This window comes from Macaca mulatta, chromosome 9 (genome assembly GCF_049350105.2).
Source record: "Macaca mulatta isolate MMU2019108-1 chromosome 9, T2T-MMU8v2.0, whole genome shotgun sequence".
Classification (NCBI taxonomy): domain Eukaryota; kingdom Metazoa; phylum Chordata; class Mammalia; order Primates; family Cercopithecidae; genus Macaca; species Macaca mulatta.
In genome coordinates, this window is record NC_133414.1 from 76,401,836 (window position 1) to 76,419,946 (window position 18,111).

The 18,111-nt window shown below is 38.5% G+C and overlaps 2 protein-coding genes across 7 annotated transcripts in view; one reads left to right on the forward strand and one right to left on the reverse strand.

Moving 5' to 3' along the window:
* ECD (ecdysoneless cell cycle regulator) overlaps positions 1–18,111 on the forward strand; it is a 57,949-nt gene that overhangs the window by 5,484 nt on the left and 34,354 nt on the right. For all 4 annotated transcript variants that reach the window (XM_028853440.2, XM_015147349.3, XM_028853441.2 and 1 more), the window contains 7 exon segments: positions 2,065–2,182; positions 5,933–6,020; positions 6,135–6,313; positions 8,145–8,337; positions 10,185–10,313; positions 12,483–12,611; positions 14,530–14,615. In XM_028853440.2, the coding sequence (XP_028709273.2) occupies positions 2,065–2,182; positions 5,933–6,020; positions 6,135–6,313; positions 8,145–8,337; positions 10,185–10,313; positions 12,483–12,611; positions 14,530–14,615 (922 nt within the window).
* Positions 10,991–18,111, reverse strand: part of NUDT13 (nudix hydrolase 13) — a 41,064-nt gene continuing 33,943 nt past the window's right edge. For 2 of the 3 annotated variants that reach the window (XR_003719355.2, XR_013398086.1), the window contains exons 9-10: positions 12,470–12,587; positions 10,991–11,480 (exon numbers count right to left, since the gene is read on the reverse strand). Coding sequence is in view for 1 of the 3 variants with exons in the window: in XM_015147392.3 (XP_015002878.2) it covers positions 11,454–11,480 (27 nt within the window). In the remaining 2 variants the exon portion in view is untranslated. The remainder of the gene's footprint in view (positions 11,481–12,469; positions 12,588–18,111) is intronic. The other variant, XM_015147392.3, reaches the window with a different exon arrangement.

An 18,111-nucleotide genomic window follows, 5' to 3' on the forward strand; every position in this document is an offset into this window, starting at 1 on the left:
CTCTCAGTTTAGTGCTTATCTCTTATCTTTTGGCTAGCAATTGCTACATATCTTCCCTACTGTTAATTTTATTGAACTCTTATTCATTGACATACATATGATATTTATTGACAAGAACACTGTCACATTGGTGCAGCACATCTAAAACCAACCCTTTCTCTGTCTCTAGAAAACCATTTTTACTGTTTTCTTATCTTGTTTAATGGCATTGCCATCCACCCAGTTATCCAAGCTAGTCAGTAATTCAAAATCATAATCAGTTCCTCACTTCACCATGTTCAGTCAGATGCTAAATCCTGAATGCTTCTAAAATATGACCCCTTCTCTACATCTATTTGGCTTCAATGTAGGCCCTCTTTATCTCTACATTTAAAAAACAACAACAGCCTCCTAACTTACCTCTCTGGTTCCTGTCTTTCTAGTTCCTCACACTGTTGCCAATTACGTTTGTAAAACAAACTTGATTGTGTCACTCTCCTGCTTAATATCCTTCAGTAGTTCCCATTGCTTCAAGATGAAATTTAAATCGAAGTCTAATATAGACAAAAACAGTTACTTTAATTGTATTCTCTAGTTGAAGAAACTTGAGATCTGGGGTGGGGAGAAGAAGAGTTGGTTGGGCTGTTCTTCTACCTATTGTTTGCCATGGCAACTCTTGAGACACTCTGTAATGCACTTGTTTGACCTTCATTCTGTTAATGTGGGATATTACTGTACATTGATTTTCATGTGTTGAACCATCCTTGCATCTCAGGAATAAATCCTACTTGGTCATGGTGAATAATCTATTTAATGTGCTGTTGAATTCAGATTGCTGATATTTTGTTAAGAATTTCTGCATTGATATTCATCAAGGATATTGATCTACAGTTTTCTTACATTGTCTTTGTCTGGCTTTGGTGTTAGGGTAATGCTGGCCTCAGAAGGGATTTGAGAATTCCCTCCCCTTTTTTTTTTTGGAAGATTTTGAGGATTGATGTCAAATTCTTTAAATGTTTGGAAGAGGTCCGCAGTGAAGCCAGCTTTTCTTTGTTAGGAGCTTTTGGATTATTGATTCAATCTCCTTACTAGTTATAGATCTGTTCAGATTTTTGTATTTCTCATGATCCAGTCTTGACAGGTTGTGTATTTTTAGGAACTTGTCGATTTCTTCTACATTATCCAACTTACTGGTATACCATTGTTCATAGAATTATATCTTTCTTGTTTCTATGACATAAGTTGTACTGTCTCCTCTTTGATTTCTGATTTTAGTTTTTTGAGTATTTGCTCTTATTCCTGGTTAATCAAGTTAATAGTTTGTCAATCTTTTCAAAAAAACCCAACTCAGTTGTTTTGTTTTTATGTTATTTTTTCTGGTCTCTATTTTATTTATCTCTGCTGTAATGTTTATTATTTTCCGTATGCTAGGTTTGGGTTTAGTTTTTATTTTTTGTTTTGTTTTGGTTTTTTTGAGGTATAGGTTGTTGATTTGAGGTCTTTCACACCTACAAACTTCCTTTTTAGCACTGCTTTCACTGAATTCCTTAAAGTTTTGGTATGATGTGCATTCATTTTCATTCGTCCCAAGATATTTTCTAATTTCCCTGTGCTTTATTCCAAGAGTGTGTTGTTTAGTTTCCATGTATTTGTGAATAGTGCACATGTTTGAAAACTTGTGCTCCATCCAAATCTAGCGTCGTGGTATTCCCAGAATACTCTATACATACATACTTTGTACAGCATGCCTTTGTGCCTTTGTACATGCTTTTCTATTTTTCTGGAAAGCTCACCTCTTGTCATTCCTCCAGGCAAGCATAGCACAGATATCCCCTCCTTTATACTCACATAGGCCTTACTGCATACCCCTGTTCTAGAGTTCATTATCTTGTTTTGAGATCATTTGGTTGTCTTGTTTTACCCTGAGCTCCTCAGGAGTAGGCTTCTTCTTCAGGAGTGCAACCCCTGCTCCCTAGTACTTAGAGCAATCAGTCAATGAATGTTTATTCAGTTGAATGATTATGTGCATTTTATTTGCAGTAACAAATTTATCTGTTTACATGGTTGCTTTTCTCTTGTTTTTAGGAAGTGTTCCTGCTCATATGTTTGGCGTGACAAAGTTTGGGGATAATATTGAGGATGAATGGTTTATTGTTTATGTAATAAAGCAGATCACAAAGGAATTTCCAGAGTTAGTAGCAAGGTATTGTAGTTATTTTAATTATTCTAAAAGAATTATATTACTGAAACAGTGTGACTACATTTTTATATATTTAGTAATTTATTTTTCTCCTGTAGTCTGCTGGAAATTGTACAGATTTGAAAAGTATCTGTGCTTTTTTTTTTTTTCTGAGACAGAGTCTTGCTCTGTCGCCCAGGCTAGAGTGCAGTGGTGTGATCTTGGCTCACTGCAGCCTCCACCTTCCGGGTTCAAGCGATTCTCCTGCCTCAGCCTCTCAAGTAGCTGGGATTACAGGCGCGTGCCACCATGCCTGGCTAATTTTGTGTTTTTAGTACAGACAAGGTTTTACCATGTTGGCCGGGCTGGTCTTAAACTCCTGACCTCAGGTGATCAACCCACCTCGGCCTCCCAAAGTGCTGGGATTACAGGCATAAGCCACCATGCCCAGCCTTATCTGTATTTTCTTTCTCTTCTCTTGTGACTTCCTTTTCTTGAGAAAGAATTAAGGTAGTATCAAAGAGTTCAACTTCCAAAAGATTTCAAATAAAACCTACTTATTTTAGGTTTTCTTTTTAAAATTCTAATTATGAAAAAACAAATACATGTGGTAAACAAAATTCAGATGATACAAAGGGTTCTACTGCTCTACTTCCCAGAAGTAATCACCATTAAATTCCTTATGAATCTTTGAAAAATAAAATTCCATTCATACACATACATACATAGTTCACATATTTTTAAATGTGTATTCCTGTACTAGACCATAGCTATATTTTTTGAGAACTCATACACAGAAACAATTTAAAGAGAAGTCAGTGAACAATCGTATAGGAAGCTAAGTAGGTAACACCGTTAAAAATGGGACCCGAGTTTTCTGTAATTACCACGTATTGCCAGCAGAGGGCGTTCCGCCCACTTATATTTTATCCTAGTTTTCCTAGTCAGCACCCAAATTCTGATCTTTTTTTACCCAACCAACCTCTTTCCCAACAGAACAAAAGAGAAGGGGGAAAAAAAAACCTTTGAAAACTTAGTATTTAAATTTTAAGCATACATTAAAGTAGAGAGAATGAACCCACATGTTCCCATTATCCAGCTTCAACAATTACCAACTCATGGTCATCATTATTTGATCTGTGGCTGTCATTTGATCCTTAAATACTTCAGGATGTAAATCTAAGTGATAACTCATTTTATCTTTATCTTTAAATACATTTATTTAAAATTTTAAAATTTTTAAGTTTACTTATTATTTATTTAGTTTTTTAAAGACAGGGTCTCACTGTTTTGCCTGGGCTGGACTTGAACTCCTGGGCTCAAGCCATCCTCCTGCTTCAGTCGCCCGAGTAGCTGGTACTACAGGCACATGCCACTGTGCTTTATTTTATTTCATTTTATTTTATTTTTTTGAGACAGCGTCTCACTCTGTTGCCCATACTGGACTGCAGTGGAACAATCTCGGCTCACTGCAACCTCTGCCTCCTGGGCTCAAGCGATTCTCATACCTCATCCTCCTGAGTAGCTGGGGCTATAGGCGTGCACTACCACACCTGGCTAATTTTTGTATTTTTTGTAGAGACAAGTTTTCACCATGTTGACCAGGCTGGTCTCAACCTCCTGACCTCAAGTGATCCACCCGCCTCAGCCTCCCAAAGTGCTGGGATTACAAGTGTGAACCACTGCATGAAGGCTATTTTTAAAATTGACAAATAAAAATTGTGTATATTTATTATGTATAACATGTTGTCTTGAAATACATATATATTGGCCGGGCACGGTGCCTCACACCTGTAATCCCAGCACTTTGGGAGGCCGAGGCGGGAGGATCACGAGGTCAGGAGATCGAGACCATCCTGGCTAACAACAACAACAAAAAATACAAAAAACTAGCCAGGCGAGGTGGCGGGCGCCTGTAGTCCCAGCTACTCGGGAGGCTGAGGCAGGAGAATGGCATAAACCCGGGAGGCGGAGCTTGCAGTGAGCTGAGATCTGGCCACTGCACTCCAGCCTGGGCGACAGAGCGAGACTCCCGTCTCAAAAAAAAAAGAAATATATATATATATTGTAGGATGGCTGAATTGAGCTCATAACATACATTACTTCACATACTTATTGTTTTGTGTATGGTGAGAACATTTAAAATCTACTGCCTTAGCAAGTTTCAAGAACACAATACATTGTAGGCCTGGGGCGGTGGCTCACGCCTGTAATCCCAACACTTTGGGAGGTTGAAGCAGAAGCATCACATGAGGTCAGAAGTTCCAGACGAGCCTGGCCAACATGGTGAAACCCCATCTCTACTAAAAATACAAAAAATTAGCCAGGTGTGGTGGCCCATACCTGTGGTCCCAGCAACTCGGGAGGCTGAGGCAGGAGAATCGCTTGAGCCCAGGAAGTAGAGGTTGCAGTGAGTGTGATTGCACCACTAATTCCAGCCTGGACGACAGGGTGAGACTCTGTCTCAAAAATAAAATAAAATAATAAAAATAGAAGTATAGAGCTAGAACGGTATATAACAGTATAGAAAATATGCTATGTCTTGTGTAAAACAGGGAGAAAATATAAATATATATTTATATAGCTAGATTATGTGTAAGCAAACTCTAGAAGGATATACAAGAAACAGCAGTGATGCGTGTAGGGTTGAGCAGATAGGGACAAAAGTAGGAGGAAAACTTTTTCATTTTGCAACTTTTTTTTTTTTTTTTTTTTTTTAGACGGAGTTTTGCTCTTGTTGCCCAGGCTGGAGTGCAATGGTGCGATGTTGGCTCACCGCAACCTCCGCCTCCCAGGTTCAAGCAATTCTCCTGCCTCAGCCTCCCGAGTAAGTGAGATTACAGGCATGCGCCACCATGCCTGGCTGATTTTTTTTCGTATTTTTAGTAGAGACGGGATTTCTTCATGTTGGTCAAGCTGGTCTTGAACTCCTGACCTTAGGTGATCCGCCCACCTTGGCCTCCCAAAGTGCTGGGATTACAGGCGTGAGCCACCATGCCTGGCCATGTAAATTTTAATATATTTTTAAAAAAATTTAACCATATGAATGTATAACCTATTTTTAAAAGTAAAATTTTAAAAAGTGTTGCAGGCCGGGCATGGTGGCTCACACCTGTAACCCCAGCACTTTGGGAGGCTGAGGCGAGCGGATCACTTGAGGTCAGGAGTTTGAGACCAGCCTGGGCAACATGGCAAAACCCTGTCTCTACTAAAAATACAAAAATTAGCTGGGCATGGTGGTGGGCACTTGTAATCCCAGCTATTCGGGAGGCTGAGGCAGGAGAATCGCCTGAACACAGGAGGTGGAGGTTGCAGTGAGCCGAGATCACACCACTGCACTCTAGCCTGGGTGACAGAGCAAGACTCCGTCTCAAAAATAAGAAAAAAAGTAATGCAAATGAGTCAGAAATAATTATCTTTTCAGGCCCAAATAACACCTCCTACATGAAGGCTTTTCTAATCTCAGCTATATGTTTTTTTTGCTTTTGGAACCCTATAGTACTTTGTATATTTTCATATTTTTGTCTAATATTTCTTTATGTAAATTGCTTATCTTCTCTCCTTATCTCTACCTTCAACTCCTCCTTACAATCTTATTGTCTCCTTCAGTGCTTAATGTTATCTTAAACATTTTGCTTTCTTATAGCCATCTGCACATAGTACCTATTCAAATATTTACTAAGATGAAGAGGAAAATGTATTAGAATAAAACTTTTCTGGTTACTAGCAGATATGTGCTTTTTGAATGCAAAATTGGAAATTTTCTTGCATTAGGATTGAAGACAATGATGGTGAATTCTTGTTAATAGAAGCTGCTGACTTTCTCCCTAAATGGTTGGATCCTGATAATAGCACCAATAGGGTAAGTATATACAAGTTTAGAAAATTTGTAGAGATGAAATCATGCTGCATTACAGTCATATGTACCTACAGTTTGCCAGTGCCCACTATGAAAATTAAAATGTACCATTTGCAGGTATTTTTCCACCATGGAGAATTGTGTATTATTCCTGCACCAAGAAAACCTGGAGCGGAATCTTGGTTACCCACCACACCCCCAACAATTCCACAAGCATTGAATATAATCGCAGCACATCCAGAAAAAATACTTGCTTCAGAATCTATACGAGCTGCTGTGAGTAGGCGCATCAGAGGGTAAGAAAAATATCACTTACATTGCTAATTAAGGAACCTTTTGGTTTCGTGTAGTTCAGTCTTTCTTTGATTTTTGCTTGTTTTCCTTAAAGCTCTGTTGGAGTTGATCAGTCTTTCTTTGACTGTAAAATATCTTTCACCTAGATTAATGCTAATTTTCATTTTGTCTTCATTCTTCTTTATGGAATAGACTAATACATTAAACTTAGAGATTTTAAACGGGGGCAATAGATACATCTTTAAATTCCCATTCAGAAGTGTTACAATCTTGTCCCAATATTTTTGCATTTATACACCTTAGATATTGTGGCTAAGTATTAGCTATATCCATGGGTAAAAAATTTGAGACCTTTAAAAATAGAAACTTCCTGGACCTGGAGCGGTGGCTCACGCCTGTAATCCCAGCACTTTGGGAGGCTAAGTGGAGGGCAGATCATGAGATCAGGAGTTCAAGACCAGCCTGGCCAACATAATGAAATCCCATCTCTACTAAAAATACAAAAAAAAAAAGGCGGGACGTGATAGCAGGTTCCTGTAATCCCAGCTACTTTGGAGGCTGAGGCAAAGAGAATCGCTTGAACTCGGGAGGCGGAGGTTGCAGTGAGCTAAGATCGCACCACTAGACTCCGTCTCAAAAAAATAAATAAATAAATAAAAAGTAGAAACCTAATGGAGCCCAAACAAGGTGCTCAGGTTTTTTCTGTTGTTTTGGGTCTATATATGGGATTCTTTGACCTATGTCAGAATTCTTTGACCTATGTCAGCTTTATTTAAAGCTGAAGTTTTATTCAGAAAAGAAAGTCTTAGCTTAATAACATATTAGTTCATCCATTCAAATTTGGGTGCCTATTAAATAGTAAGCACCGTTCAGGTATTAACAATACTAAAAATCTTTTTGGCCGGGTGCAGTGGCTCACGCCTGTAATCCCACCACTTTGGGAGGCCAAGGCGGGTGGATCACGAGGTCAAGAGATCGAGACCATCCTGGCCAACATGGTGAAACGCCATCTCTACTAAAAATACAAAAAATTAGCCGGGCATGGTGGCAGGCCCCTGTAGTCCCAGCTACTGGAGAGGCTGAGGCAAGAGAATCACTTGAACCCAGGAGGTGGAGGTTGCAGGGAGGCGGAGGTTGCAGTGAGCCGAGGTTGCACCACTGCATTCCAGCCTGGCGACAGAGTAAGACTCTGTCTCAAAAATAATAATAAATAAAAAATAAAAATCTCTTTTAGCTTCAGCATACTTTGCACCATTATTTTAGAAAAATAAACTCTGATTTTATGTTTATTCCAAAGTATAATTGGTTTTTTTGTTTTGTTTTGTTTTGTTTTGCTTTTGGGGTGGAATTTTGCTCTTGTCACCCAGGCTGGAGTGCAGTGGTGTGATCTCGGCTCACTGCAACCTCCGCCTCCCGGGTTCACGCAATTCTCCTGCGTCAGCCTCCTGAGTAGCTGGGACTACAGGCATGTCCCACCACACCCAGCCAATTTTTTATATTTTTAGTAGAGACGGGGTTTCACCATGTTAGCCAGGATGGTCTCAATCTCTTGACCTAGTGATCCACCCGCCTCGGCCTCCCAAAGTTGTTTTGTTTTTATTGAGCTACCATAATCCCTTTTCTTTATTTTCCATTTCTTCCTACTTTTTTCTTTCCCTCTCTTCTTTCTTATAGTATTAAGTGTATATACAGTATCTTTTTTCATCTCTCTTGTCACTCTCTACATACTGCTCTCGATGAACAAAGAGAAGATGTCAAAAAGAATGTGAATGGTATAAGAATTCTAGGTATTTATATACTGTAAAATGAAAGTAATTATGTTACCTGTCCCAGGTACCCAGAAAAAATTCAGGTCTCCCTTCATCGAGCACACTGCTTCCTTCCAGCTGGCATTGTGGCAGTGCTAAAGCAGCGCCCCAGATTGGTGTCTGCAGCAGTCCAGGCATTTTACCTACGAGACCCTATTGACCTGCGAGCCTGTCGTGTTTTCAAGACATTCTTGCCTGAAACACGAATAATGACATCGGTAAGATTTCTATCTTGGTCATTTAGTTTCTCTTACTGGAAACAGAGTTGAAACATTATTATTTTTCTCTTTTTACATTTCTCAGTGCTCAGTGAATGAAACATTACTTTAATTGTTCTCTAGAAAGAAAAAGGAAATATTCTGTTTCTTCATAGCGTGTTAATATAGGTTGAATATTCCTTATCTGAAATGCTTGGGACCAGAAGTATTTCGGATTTCAGATTTATTTGGATTTTGGAATATTTGCATTATACTTACTAGTTGAGCATTCCAAATCTGAAAATTCTGAAATCTCAAAACTTTGAGCATATCATTGGGACTCAAAAAGTTTTGGATTTTGGAACATTTTAGATTTCAGATATTTACATTTGGGATGCTCAAACTATACACATTTTTTTCTTTTCTTGCACCCAGTGAAGGAAATTTTCAAGAGACCTGCCTCCCCATTTTATACTCAATGTTTCATAGCTATTTTTGACCATATTTTTCTATTTCTGTAATTATTTCCTTTTTTTTTTTTTTTTTTTTTTTGAGACAGAGTCTCACTTTCTCACCCAGGATGGAATGTAGTAGAGCAATCTTAGCTTACTGCAACCTCTGCTTCCTGGGCTCAAGTGATTCTCCTGCCTTCTGAGTAGCTGGGATTACAGGCACCTCCCAACACGCCCAGCTGATTTTTATATTTTTAGTAGAGACAGTGTTTACCATGTTGGCCAGGCTGGTCTCGAACTCCTGACCTCAAGTGATTCAGCCATCTCAGCCTCCCAAAGTGCTGGGGTTACAGGCATGAGCCACTATGCCCGGCCTAATTATTTCCTTCTTGACAATAAAACATTTCATCTCTTCCAGGGAATTAAGAATTATTCTTGGCCAGGCATGGTGGCTCACACCTGTAATCCCAGCACTTTGGGCGACCAAGGCAGGTAGATCACTTGAACCCAGGTGTTTGAGACCAGACTGGGCAACATAATGAACCCCATCTCTACAAAAAATAAAAAAATTAGCCAGCTGTGGTGGTGGGCACCTGTAATCCCCACTACTTGGGAGGCTGAAGCAGGAGAATTACTTGACCCCAGGAGGTTTGGGAGGCCAAGGTGGGCAGATCACCTGAGGTCAGTAGTTTGAGACCAGCGTGGCCAACATGGTGAAACCCCATCCCTGAGGCTTCAGTGAGCCATGATTGCTCCACTGCACTCCAGCCTCTGCAACAGAACAAGACCCTGTCTCAGAAAAAGAAAAAAAAAATGAATTATCTTTATCTTCCACCCATTTAATTGCTGTGTAATATAACTAATGATAAGAATTTTACTAGTGATTACTAAAAAGTAGGCAGTAGAGTACATTTTTTTTTTTTTTGCAATGGAATCTTGCTGTGTTGCCCAGGCCAGAGAGCAGTGGAGCAATCTCGGCTCACTGCAACCTCCACCTCATGGGTTCAAGTGATTCTCCTGCTTCAGCCTCCCGAGTAGCTGGAATTATATAGGCATGCGCCACCATGCCTGGGTAATTTTTGTATTTTTAGTAGAGATGGGGTTTCACCATGGGCCAGGCTGGTCTCAAAACTCCTGACCTCAGGTGATCTGCCCACCTTGGCCTCCCAAAGTGTTGGGATTACAGGTGTGAGCCACCATGCCTGGCCAGCAGTAGGGTAAATTTTATGGTATGTGAGTTGTATCTCAATAAAGCTGTTACGAAAAACAAGTAGGCAGTGAATAGGTTGAATTTTCTTTGCATTTCATATGAAGATGAAGCTTATAAATGGACTTCTTATTATATTTAACTGTGAAGTGATATTCACAATTTTAATTTCAGGAAAAGACTCATGTATTTTGTGTCTTGATGCCCAGGTCACATTCACTAAATGTCTATATGCACAGTTGGTGCAACAAAGGTTTGTGCCGGACCGGCGGAGTGGATACAGGCTGCCCCCTCCATCTGATCCCCAGTACCGAGCCCATGAATTGGGCATGAAATTGGTAATATTGAGCCAGAACATGTTGTTTTCTTTTTTTATGTAAATGGGCTTTTAATAGAACAGTGGCACAATATAAAAAGTCCGGAAATACACCGTTTATGTAAGAATGCAGTAAAATGTGGCATTTCAATTTAGAATGAAAAAAATGGATTACTTAGTAAGTGATGATGGGACAAGTGTAAAGTCACCTGAAAAATTGAAGTTGATTCCCTAACACCTATACCAAAATAAATTCCAATTGGATCAAATATTTGAACATAAAAATTAAAAGTATAAAATTTGAAAAAAAAAAGAGCCTTTTATAATTTGAATAGGAAAGGCCTTTCTATGCATGACTTGAAACCAGAAGCTATGAAGGGAAGACTGATAAATTTGATTTTGCAAAAATTAAGCATTTCTGCACGGGAAAGAAAAACTCCATAAATAAAGTCAAAAGTTAGCAAATCTGGAAAAAGTGTTATATTTGCAATCTAAATGAAAAAAAGCTGACTTCTCTAATATATAAAGTGTTCCTTTAAGTCAGTATGAAAAAGATAATACTAGCCAATTAATTTTAAAATGTTCAGGAACTATGAACATAGTCCACAGGAAAGGAAATACAGGTGACCTTTAAGTTAAACACACGAAAAATATTTAATCTTACTCATAATAAAACAAATGTACTTTAAAGCTACAAAATAGTGTTTTTCATCATTTATTAGCAAGTATCAAATGACTTGATAATACATACTGGGTTGTTGAGAATATATAGAGAAAAACACTCTCAGACATTGTTGATAGGAATATAAGTTGATTGTATCCCTTAGGAGAACATTTTGGCAAAACAGATGTTCCTTGACTTACAATGGGGTTACTTCCTGATAAACCCATCAAAAATGGAAAATATCATAAGTCAAAAATATGTTTAATACATCCAACCCACCAAACATCATAGCTTCGCCTAGCCTACCTTAAATGGGCTCAGAATACTTACATTAGCATACAGTTGGGCAAAATCATCTAACACAAAGCCTATTTTATAATAAACTGTGGAATATGTCTTGTAATTTATTGAATACAGTATAGTGTAGAGTACAGTATTGGTTGATTGCCTTTGTGATCACATTGCCAACTGCAGCTTGCTGCCACTGTGTATCCAGCATCATGAGAGAGTATGCATATTGCTAGCCTGCGAAAGATAAAAATTATAAGTAAGGTTTCTACCTAATGCATATTGCTTTCACATCATCATAAAGTCAAAAAAGTGTTAAGTCAAACCATCATAAGTTGGGGACCATCTGTATCCATCAACATTTAAAATGCACAAACCCTTTTGATCAGCATTTTCACTTCTAGGAAATGATTCTCTATGTATTTTACATATATACAAGGACATATATGGAGCATACTCATGACAGCATTGTTCATAGTAGCAAGAGATTAGAAACTACTTAAATGTCCATTAGTAGGGGAATAAATTATGCTTTAGCCATGAAGTAAGATGGATGAATTTGTGTGTGCTCATGTAAGTGATCTCCAAGGTATATGGTTAAGTGTCAAAAGCAAGGTGTCAAATAGTGTGTATGTGTCCATTGAGCAATAAAAGGGGTGGAGTAGAAAGCTATGCATACAGAGAGGCACACACATACCTACTTCAGTGTGTAGGTTACTTCTGAAAGGATGTGCAAGAAGTTGGTAACGGTGTTGTCTAGCTTGATCAGGGAAGCTCCCTGATCATCACATTTAGCCATGTGCATCTATTATATTTTTTTAATCAAAAGACTTTTAGAATGAAGTGATTTCCTCCCTTTACTATGTCTGAGATCATGTTCAATTTATGTATAATTTCTATTGGACAAGAAACCTTTTGTAACCCTTTTCATAATCAAACAATAAATGTAAATTTCTGGTTTTGTAATCAGCAGGAAAAGGAATCTCTTTGAAGAGAACAGGAATCTTTGTTGCATATCATTTTCTTTCCTTTTATTTTTTAGTAATCTATAATGATTGAGAAACTTGGGAATAAGTTTATATTTTTCATAAAATTAAAAAAGTGTTATAATTGTCCAAATGCCCATGTATCCAGTCACCTAGTTCTAGAGTGTGGCTCAGTGGAAAGAAAGTAATGTGTTATAATAACATATGGGAAAAAAAGGAACTTAGTAACAAAAATTCTACCTGTCTCATCTAGGCTCATGGATTTGAGATCTTATGCTCCAAATGTAGCCCACATTTTTCTGATTGCAAGAAATCCCTTGTGACTGCCTCACCACTCTGGGCCAGTTTCCTTGCAAGTCTGAAAAAGAATGATTACTTTAAGGTAGGACTTGGAAAGTATTTGTTTGTAAGTATACAATCCAGGGAAAATCAAGCCAGTGACTTAAAGTCCTATAGTCCATATTTAAATGTGTGACATAATTATGGAAGCTAGAGTTAAAGCAGACCTTTCTAGTTCAGTGGTATTCAGGTGCTAATGAAGGAGGTGTCTATGAACTGTTTCCAGTATTAGAGGAGAATTAATACTGTTGGTACTAAATGATGAAAGTGATTATTTGTACCAGATAAAACAACTTGCAAAAACTTGATAATGCAAACACAAAAACACCAGATAGGAAAATTAGCAAAGGTGTGGATTTTAAAAATTATTAAAAGATATCTAGTAAATTTCTCTTAAAATATTCAACTTCACAAGTAGTAAAGATACACATATGAACATAGTAATGAAGAATGTCTTTCATGTATGTACAAAAGGATATGCATGATATTCTGTGCTGTCAAGAGTATGGTAAAAATAATACTCCTATACCTTGCTGGTAACATTGCAAATTGGTAGAATCTTAATTGGAAAGTAATTTGGTAGTGTCTTCCAAGAGGTATAGAAAGGTTCAGACTTGGAACCTTCACTTTGAATAATCTTTTTAAAGGAAATATCCAAGAAGTAGAAAAGTCCCTAAGAATATGATGATGATAAAGATGTCATAGCAATACAAAAAGTACTTAAGATACTGTAGCATATATATGGTGGTTTTTGTTTTTGTTTTTGTTTTTTTCTTTTTTTGAGACGGAGTTTTGCTCTTGCCTCCCAGGCTGGAGTGCAAAGGCACAATCTCGGCTCACTACAACCTCTGCCTCCTAGGTTCAAGGGATTCTCCTCAGCCTCAGCCTCCTGAGTAGCTGGGATGACAGGCACACACCACCACATCTAGCCAATTTTTGTATTTTTAGTAGAGATGGGGTTTCACCATGTTGGCCAGGCTGGTCTCAAACTCCTGACCTCAGGTGATCCATCCGCCTTGGCCTCCCAAAGTGCTGGAATTACAGGCATGAGCCACCATGCCCGGCTATTACTGTTGTTGTTGTTATTGTTGTTGTATAGGGTCTTGCTCTGTCATGCAAGCCAGATCGTTGTGGTAGGATCATAGCTCACTGCAGCCTTGAACTCCTGGGCTCAAGTGATCCTCCTGCCTCTGCCTGTCAAAGAGCTGAGACTATAGGCATGTGCCACCATGCCTAGCTAATGATTTTTTTTTTTCTTCTTTTTAGTAGAGTCGAAGTCTTGCTATGTTGCCCAGGCTGGTCTCAAACTCATGTCCTCAAGTGATCCTTCCAGCTCGCCTCCCAAAGTACTGGGATTATAGGCATGAGCCACAGTGCCCAGCCAGTATATTCTTAAAAAATGTAAAATACTAAGTATGACTATCACTATAAATATGCATTTAGAAAACACAAATGATAGTAGTGGTGGGATTTTGCCATTTTTTATTCTACTTGGCAAACTTTCTGTACTTTGTTTTGTGAATTACTAGTTAATCAGTTATATCTTTAACTTTTTTTTTTTTTTTCCGTAGAGGCAGGGTCTTACCATGTTGCCCAGGCTGGTCTTGAACTCCTGAGCTCAAGCAATCTGCCCACCTCATCCTCCCAAAGTGTTGGGATTATAGGTGTGAACCATCACACCCAACCAATTATATCTTAAAAGAAAATGGTAGAAAACTCTTCAAACTGGAAATAGGCCCTTAATGGTGAAAAAGATTAGGAATCACTACATCTAGCCGAGTCCCCTCATTTGAAGAAATTGGAGCTCAAACAGGCCCATTAATGACAAATCAGGGCCTAGGACTTGGGACACGTGATTCCTGAGTAGTAGACTATTTGCTGCCTGCCTGAAAGTTGCTGGTGAACACATTTTTTTCATGACGACTTGTGAGCAATGTTCTGAAGACCATTTTTTTTTTAAGGGACTGATAGAAGGTTCTGTTCAGTACCGGGAAAGGCTAGAAATGGCAGAGAATTACTTCCAGCTCTCAGTAAACCGGCCAGAAAGGTGAGTTATTGTTAAGACTCCTACTACAAAGATTGGTATTTAGGTAGTTCTTTTTATTTTTTATTTATTGTTTATTTATTATTCTTACTTGTTTATTGTTTTGAAATGGAGTCTCACTCTGCCACACAGGCTGGCAGCCTCCACCTCCTGGACTCAAGTGATCACACCACTGCACTGTAGCCTGGATGACAGAGTGAGACTCTGCCTCAAAAAAGAAAAAAAAAACAACGAAAGAAATTTTGCATCCTCCTCTGTGTAATTTTACTCATTATGATATCACATTTTCCATGGCAATTATGGAAAAATTATGTCTTTATAAACATAATTTTTAAAAGCTGCACAATATGGCCAGGCACAGTGGCTGACGCCTGTAGTCCCAGCACTTTGGGAGGCCAAGGCAGGCGGATCACGAGGTCAAGAGATTGAGACCATCCTGGTCAACATGGTGAAACCTTGTATCTACTAAAAATACAAAAATTAGCCGGGCACGACGGCGCACGCCAGTAGTCCCAGCTACTTGGGAGGCTGAGGCAGAATTGCTTGAACTCAGGAGGCAGAGGTTGCTGTGAGCTGAGACTGCACCTGGTGACAGAGCAAGACTCCGTCTCAAAAAAAAAAAAAAAAAAAAAAGCTGCACAATATTCCAGCAAATGGATGTACCCCCATAATTTACTCAACTGTTTTTTACTGTTGGGGAAAAAATTACAAGTAGCTTAAATGTCCTCCAATATTTTAATTTATGTTGCAGGAGAGGCTCCCATTCTGCACACCAGGATAAATTTTAAACAGTTTAAAACCAAACTTCCATCTCCCTCCAGACCTGTTGTTGAATTTCCAATGTTTGTGGTTTTTAAAAAATAGCTGAATTAATATCGTAGACTTTTATTTTAGATTTACCTTTCATTTTCACTTTTTTTCATTTATTGTTATTATTTTTTATTTTTATTTTTTTAGACAGAGCCTCACTTAATCGCCCAGGCTGGAGTGCAGTCCTCCGTCTCCCGGGTTGAAGTGATTCTCCTGCCTCAGCCTCCCAAGTAACTAGGACTATAGGCACGTACCACCATGTCTGGCTAATTTTTGTATTTTTAGTAGAGACAGGGTTTCACCATGTTGGCCAGACTAGTCTCAAACTCCTAACCTCAGGTGATCCACCCACCTTGGCCTCCCAAAGTGCGGGATTGCAGGCGTGAGCCAATGCACCCAGTCATTAATTTTTTATTTTTAATTATTGTGGCTACATACTAGTTGTACATATTTATGGGGTACACGTGATTACATGTATAATGTCCATGTGGCATACAATGTATAATGATCAAATCGGGGTAATTAAGCTTTCCATCACCTCAAGCATTTATTTCTTTGTGTTGGGAAAATTCTTAGTTATTCAATTTTTTAAAGGTATTTGGAACTATATAATAAATTATTATTAACTGTAGTCACCCTCTTGTGCTACCAAACACTAGCTCTTTTTAATTTTTTTAAAAATATTTTTTGGGATTTGCCAGGAAGATGTTACTAAAGAGGAGTCCAGATGCAGACCCCAAGAGAGGGTTCTTGGATCTCGTGCGAGAAAGAATTTGGGGCGAGTCCATAGAGTAAAGTGAAAGTACGTTTATTAAGAAAGTAAAGAAATAAAGAATGGCTATTCCATAGGCAGAGCAGCAAACACTAGCTCTTATTCCTTCTATTTAACTAATTTTTGTAACCATTAACTATTCCCTCTTTTCCCCCCGCTCTCTGCTACCCTTCCCAGCCTCTGGTAACCATCATTCTACCTTTTTTATTTCATTATTATTATTTTTACAGAGTCTCACTCTGTTGCCCAGGCTGGAGTACAGTGGTACAGTCATAGCTCATTGCAATCTTGACCTCCTAGATTTAAGAGATCCTCCTGCCTTGGCTTCTCAAAGTTCTGGGATTACAAGTGTGAGCCACAGAACCCAGCCAACCATTATTCTGCTCTCTATCTCTCAGTTCAGAATTGTTTTTAGCTCCTACACATAATATCATAGACTTTCTCCCAATTTATTAGAGATTGTAATAGTGAAAAATTACAAGCAACCGAAGTATCTATCAATAATGGATAAATGAATTGCAGTTTATTTATATGATAACCTATCTAGTAGTTAACCAGAGATTAACTATATTTACATATATCTGATTTAGGATTTTTCAACCTTAGTGCTACTGACATTTTAAATCTGATAATTTGTTGTGAGGGACTGGCTTGCGCTTCATAGGACATTTAACAGCATCCCTGGCCTCTATCCAGTAAATATCAATAGCACTTCTCCCTCATCCCCCAATAATGACAACCAAAAATGTCTCCAGACATTGCCAGATGTACCTAGGGGGCAAAATTTTCCCTGGTTGGGAACCCCTGATCTAAATGAATAGATTTCAAAAACAATGTCAGTGAAAAAAAAAAAAAAAAAAAGCAAGTTATAAATACATACGGTAATGGGTACCAAAAAAAACAGAATGAATGAGTAAGACCTACTATTTGATAGCACAACAGGGTGGCTCTAGTCAATAATAACTTAATTATACATTTAACATAGAGTGTAATTGGATTGTTTGTAACTTGAAGGATAAATGCTTGAGAGGATGTATACTCCATTCTCCATGATGTGCTTATTTCACATTACATGCCTGTATCAAAACATATATCCTGTAAATATATACACCTACTATGTACCCACAAAAATTAAAAATTAAAATGAAAAAGAATAAAATATATACCATGTGGATGTTACACATATAAAAATTTTAAATACACAAAATACTATACAGTCTGGGCGCAGTGGCTCACACCTGTAATGCCAGCATTTTGGGAGGCCAAGACAGGTGGATCACGAGGTCAGGAGTTCAAGACCAGCCTGGCCAATATGGTGAAACCCTGTCTCTACTAAAAATTCAAAAATTAGCTGGGCGTGGTGGCATGCACCTGTAGTCCCAGCTGCTCGGGAGGCTGAGGCAGGAGAATCGCATGAACCCTGGAGGCGGAAGTTGCAGTGAGCCGACATCGTGCCGCTGCACTCCAGCCTAGGTGACAGAGCAAGACTCTGTCTCAAAACAAAACAAAACTATACATTATTTATAGATACATATATATTCATTTATTCAACAAATATTTATCGAGTGCCTCCTATGTGCCAGGTCCTATTCCAGGCATTGGGAATATAATAAATGAACCCAAAGTGTCCTCGTCCTTATGGAGCTCACATGCTAATGTAGGAGAAAGACCGCAAGCCATTATACAATGTTAGATGGTAGTAAGTGCTATGAAGAAAAAGCAGTGAGTGGGGATACAGGGGTAGAGACTGCTCTTCTAGATAGATAAGTTTAATCTTCTAGAAGATTAAACTTCCTTAGGCCTTTCTAAGGAAGTTTTCTTTGAGAAGGGACCTGAATGAAGTGAAGAAGTGAGGCATTCAGGTATTTAGGGGAATAACATTCCAGCAAAAGGACAGACAGCAAATACAATAAATAG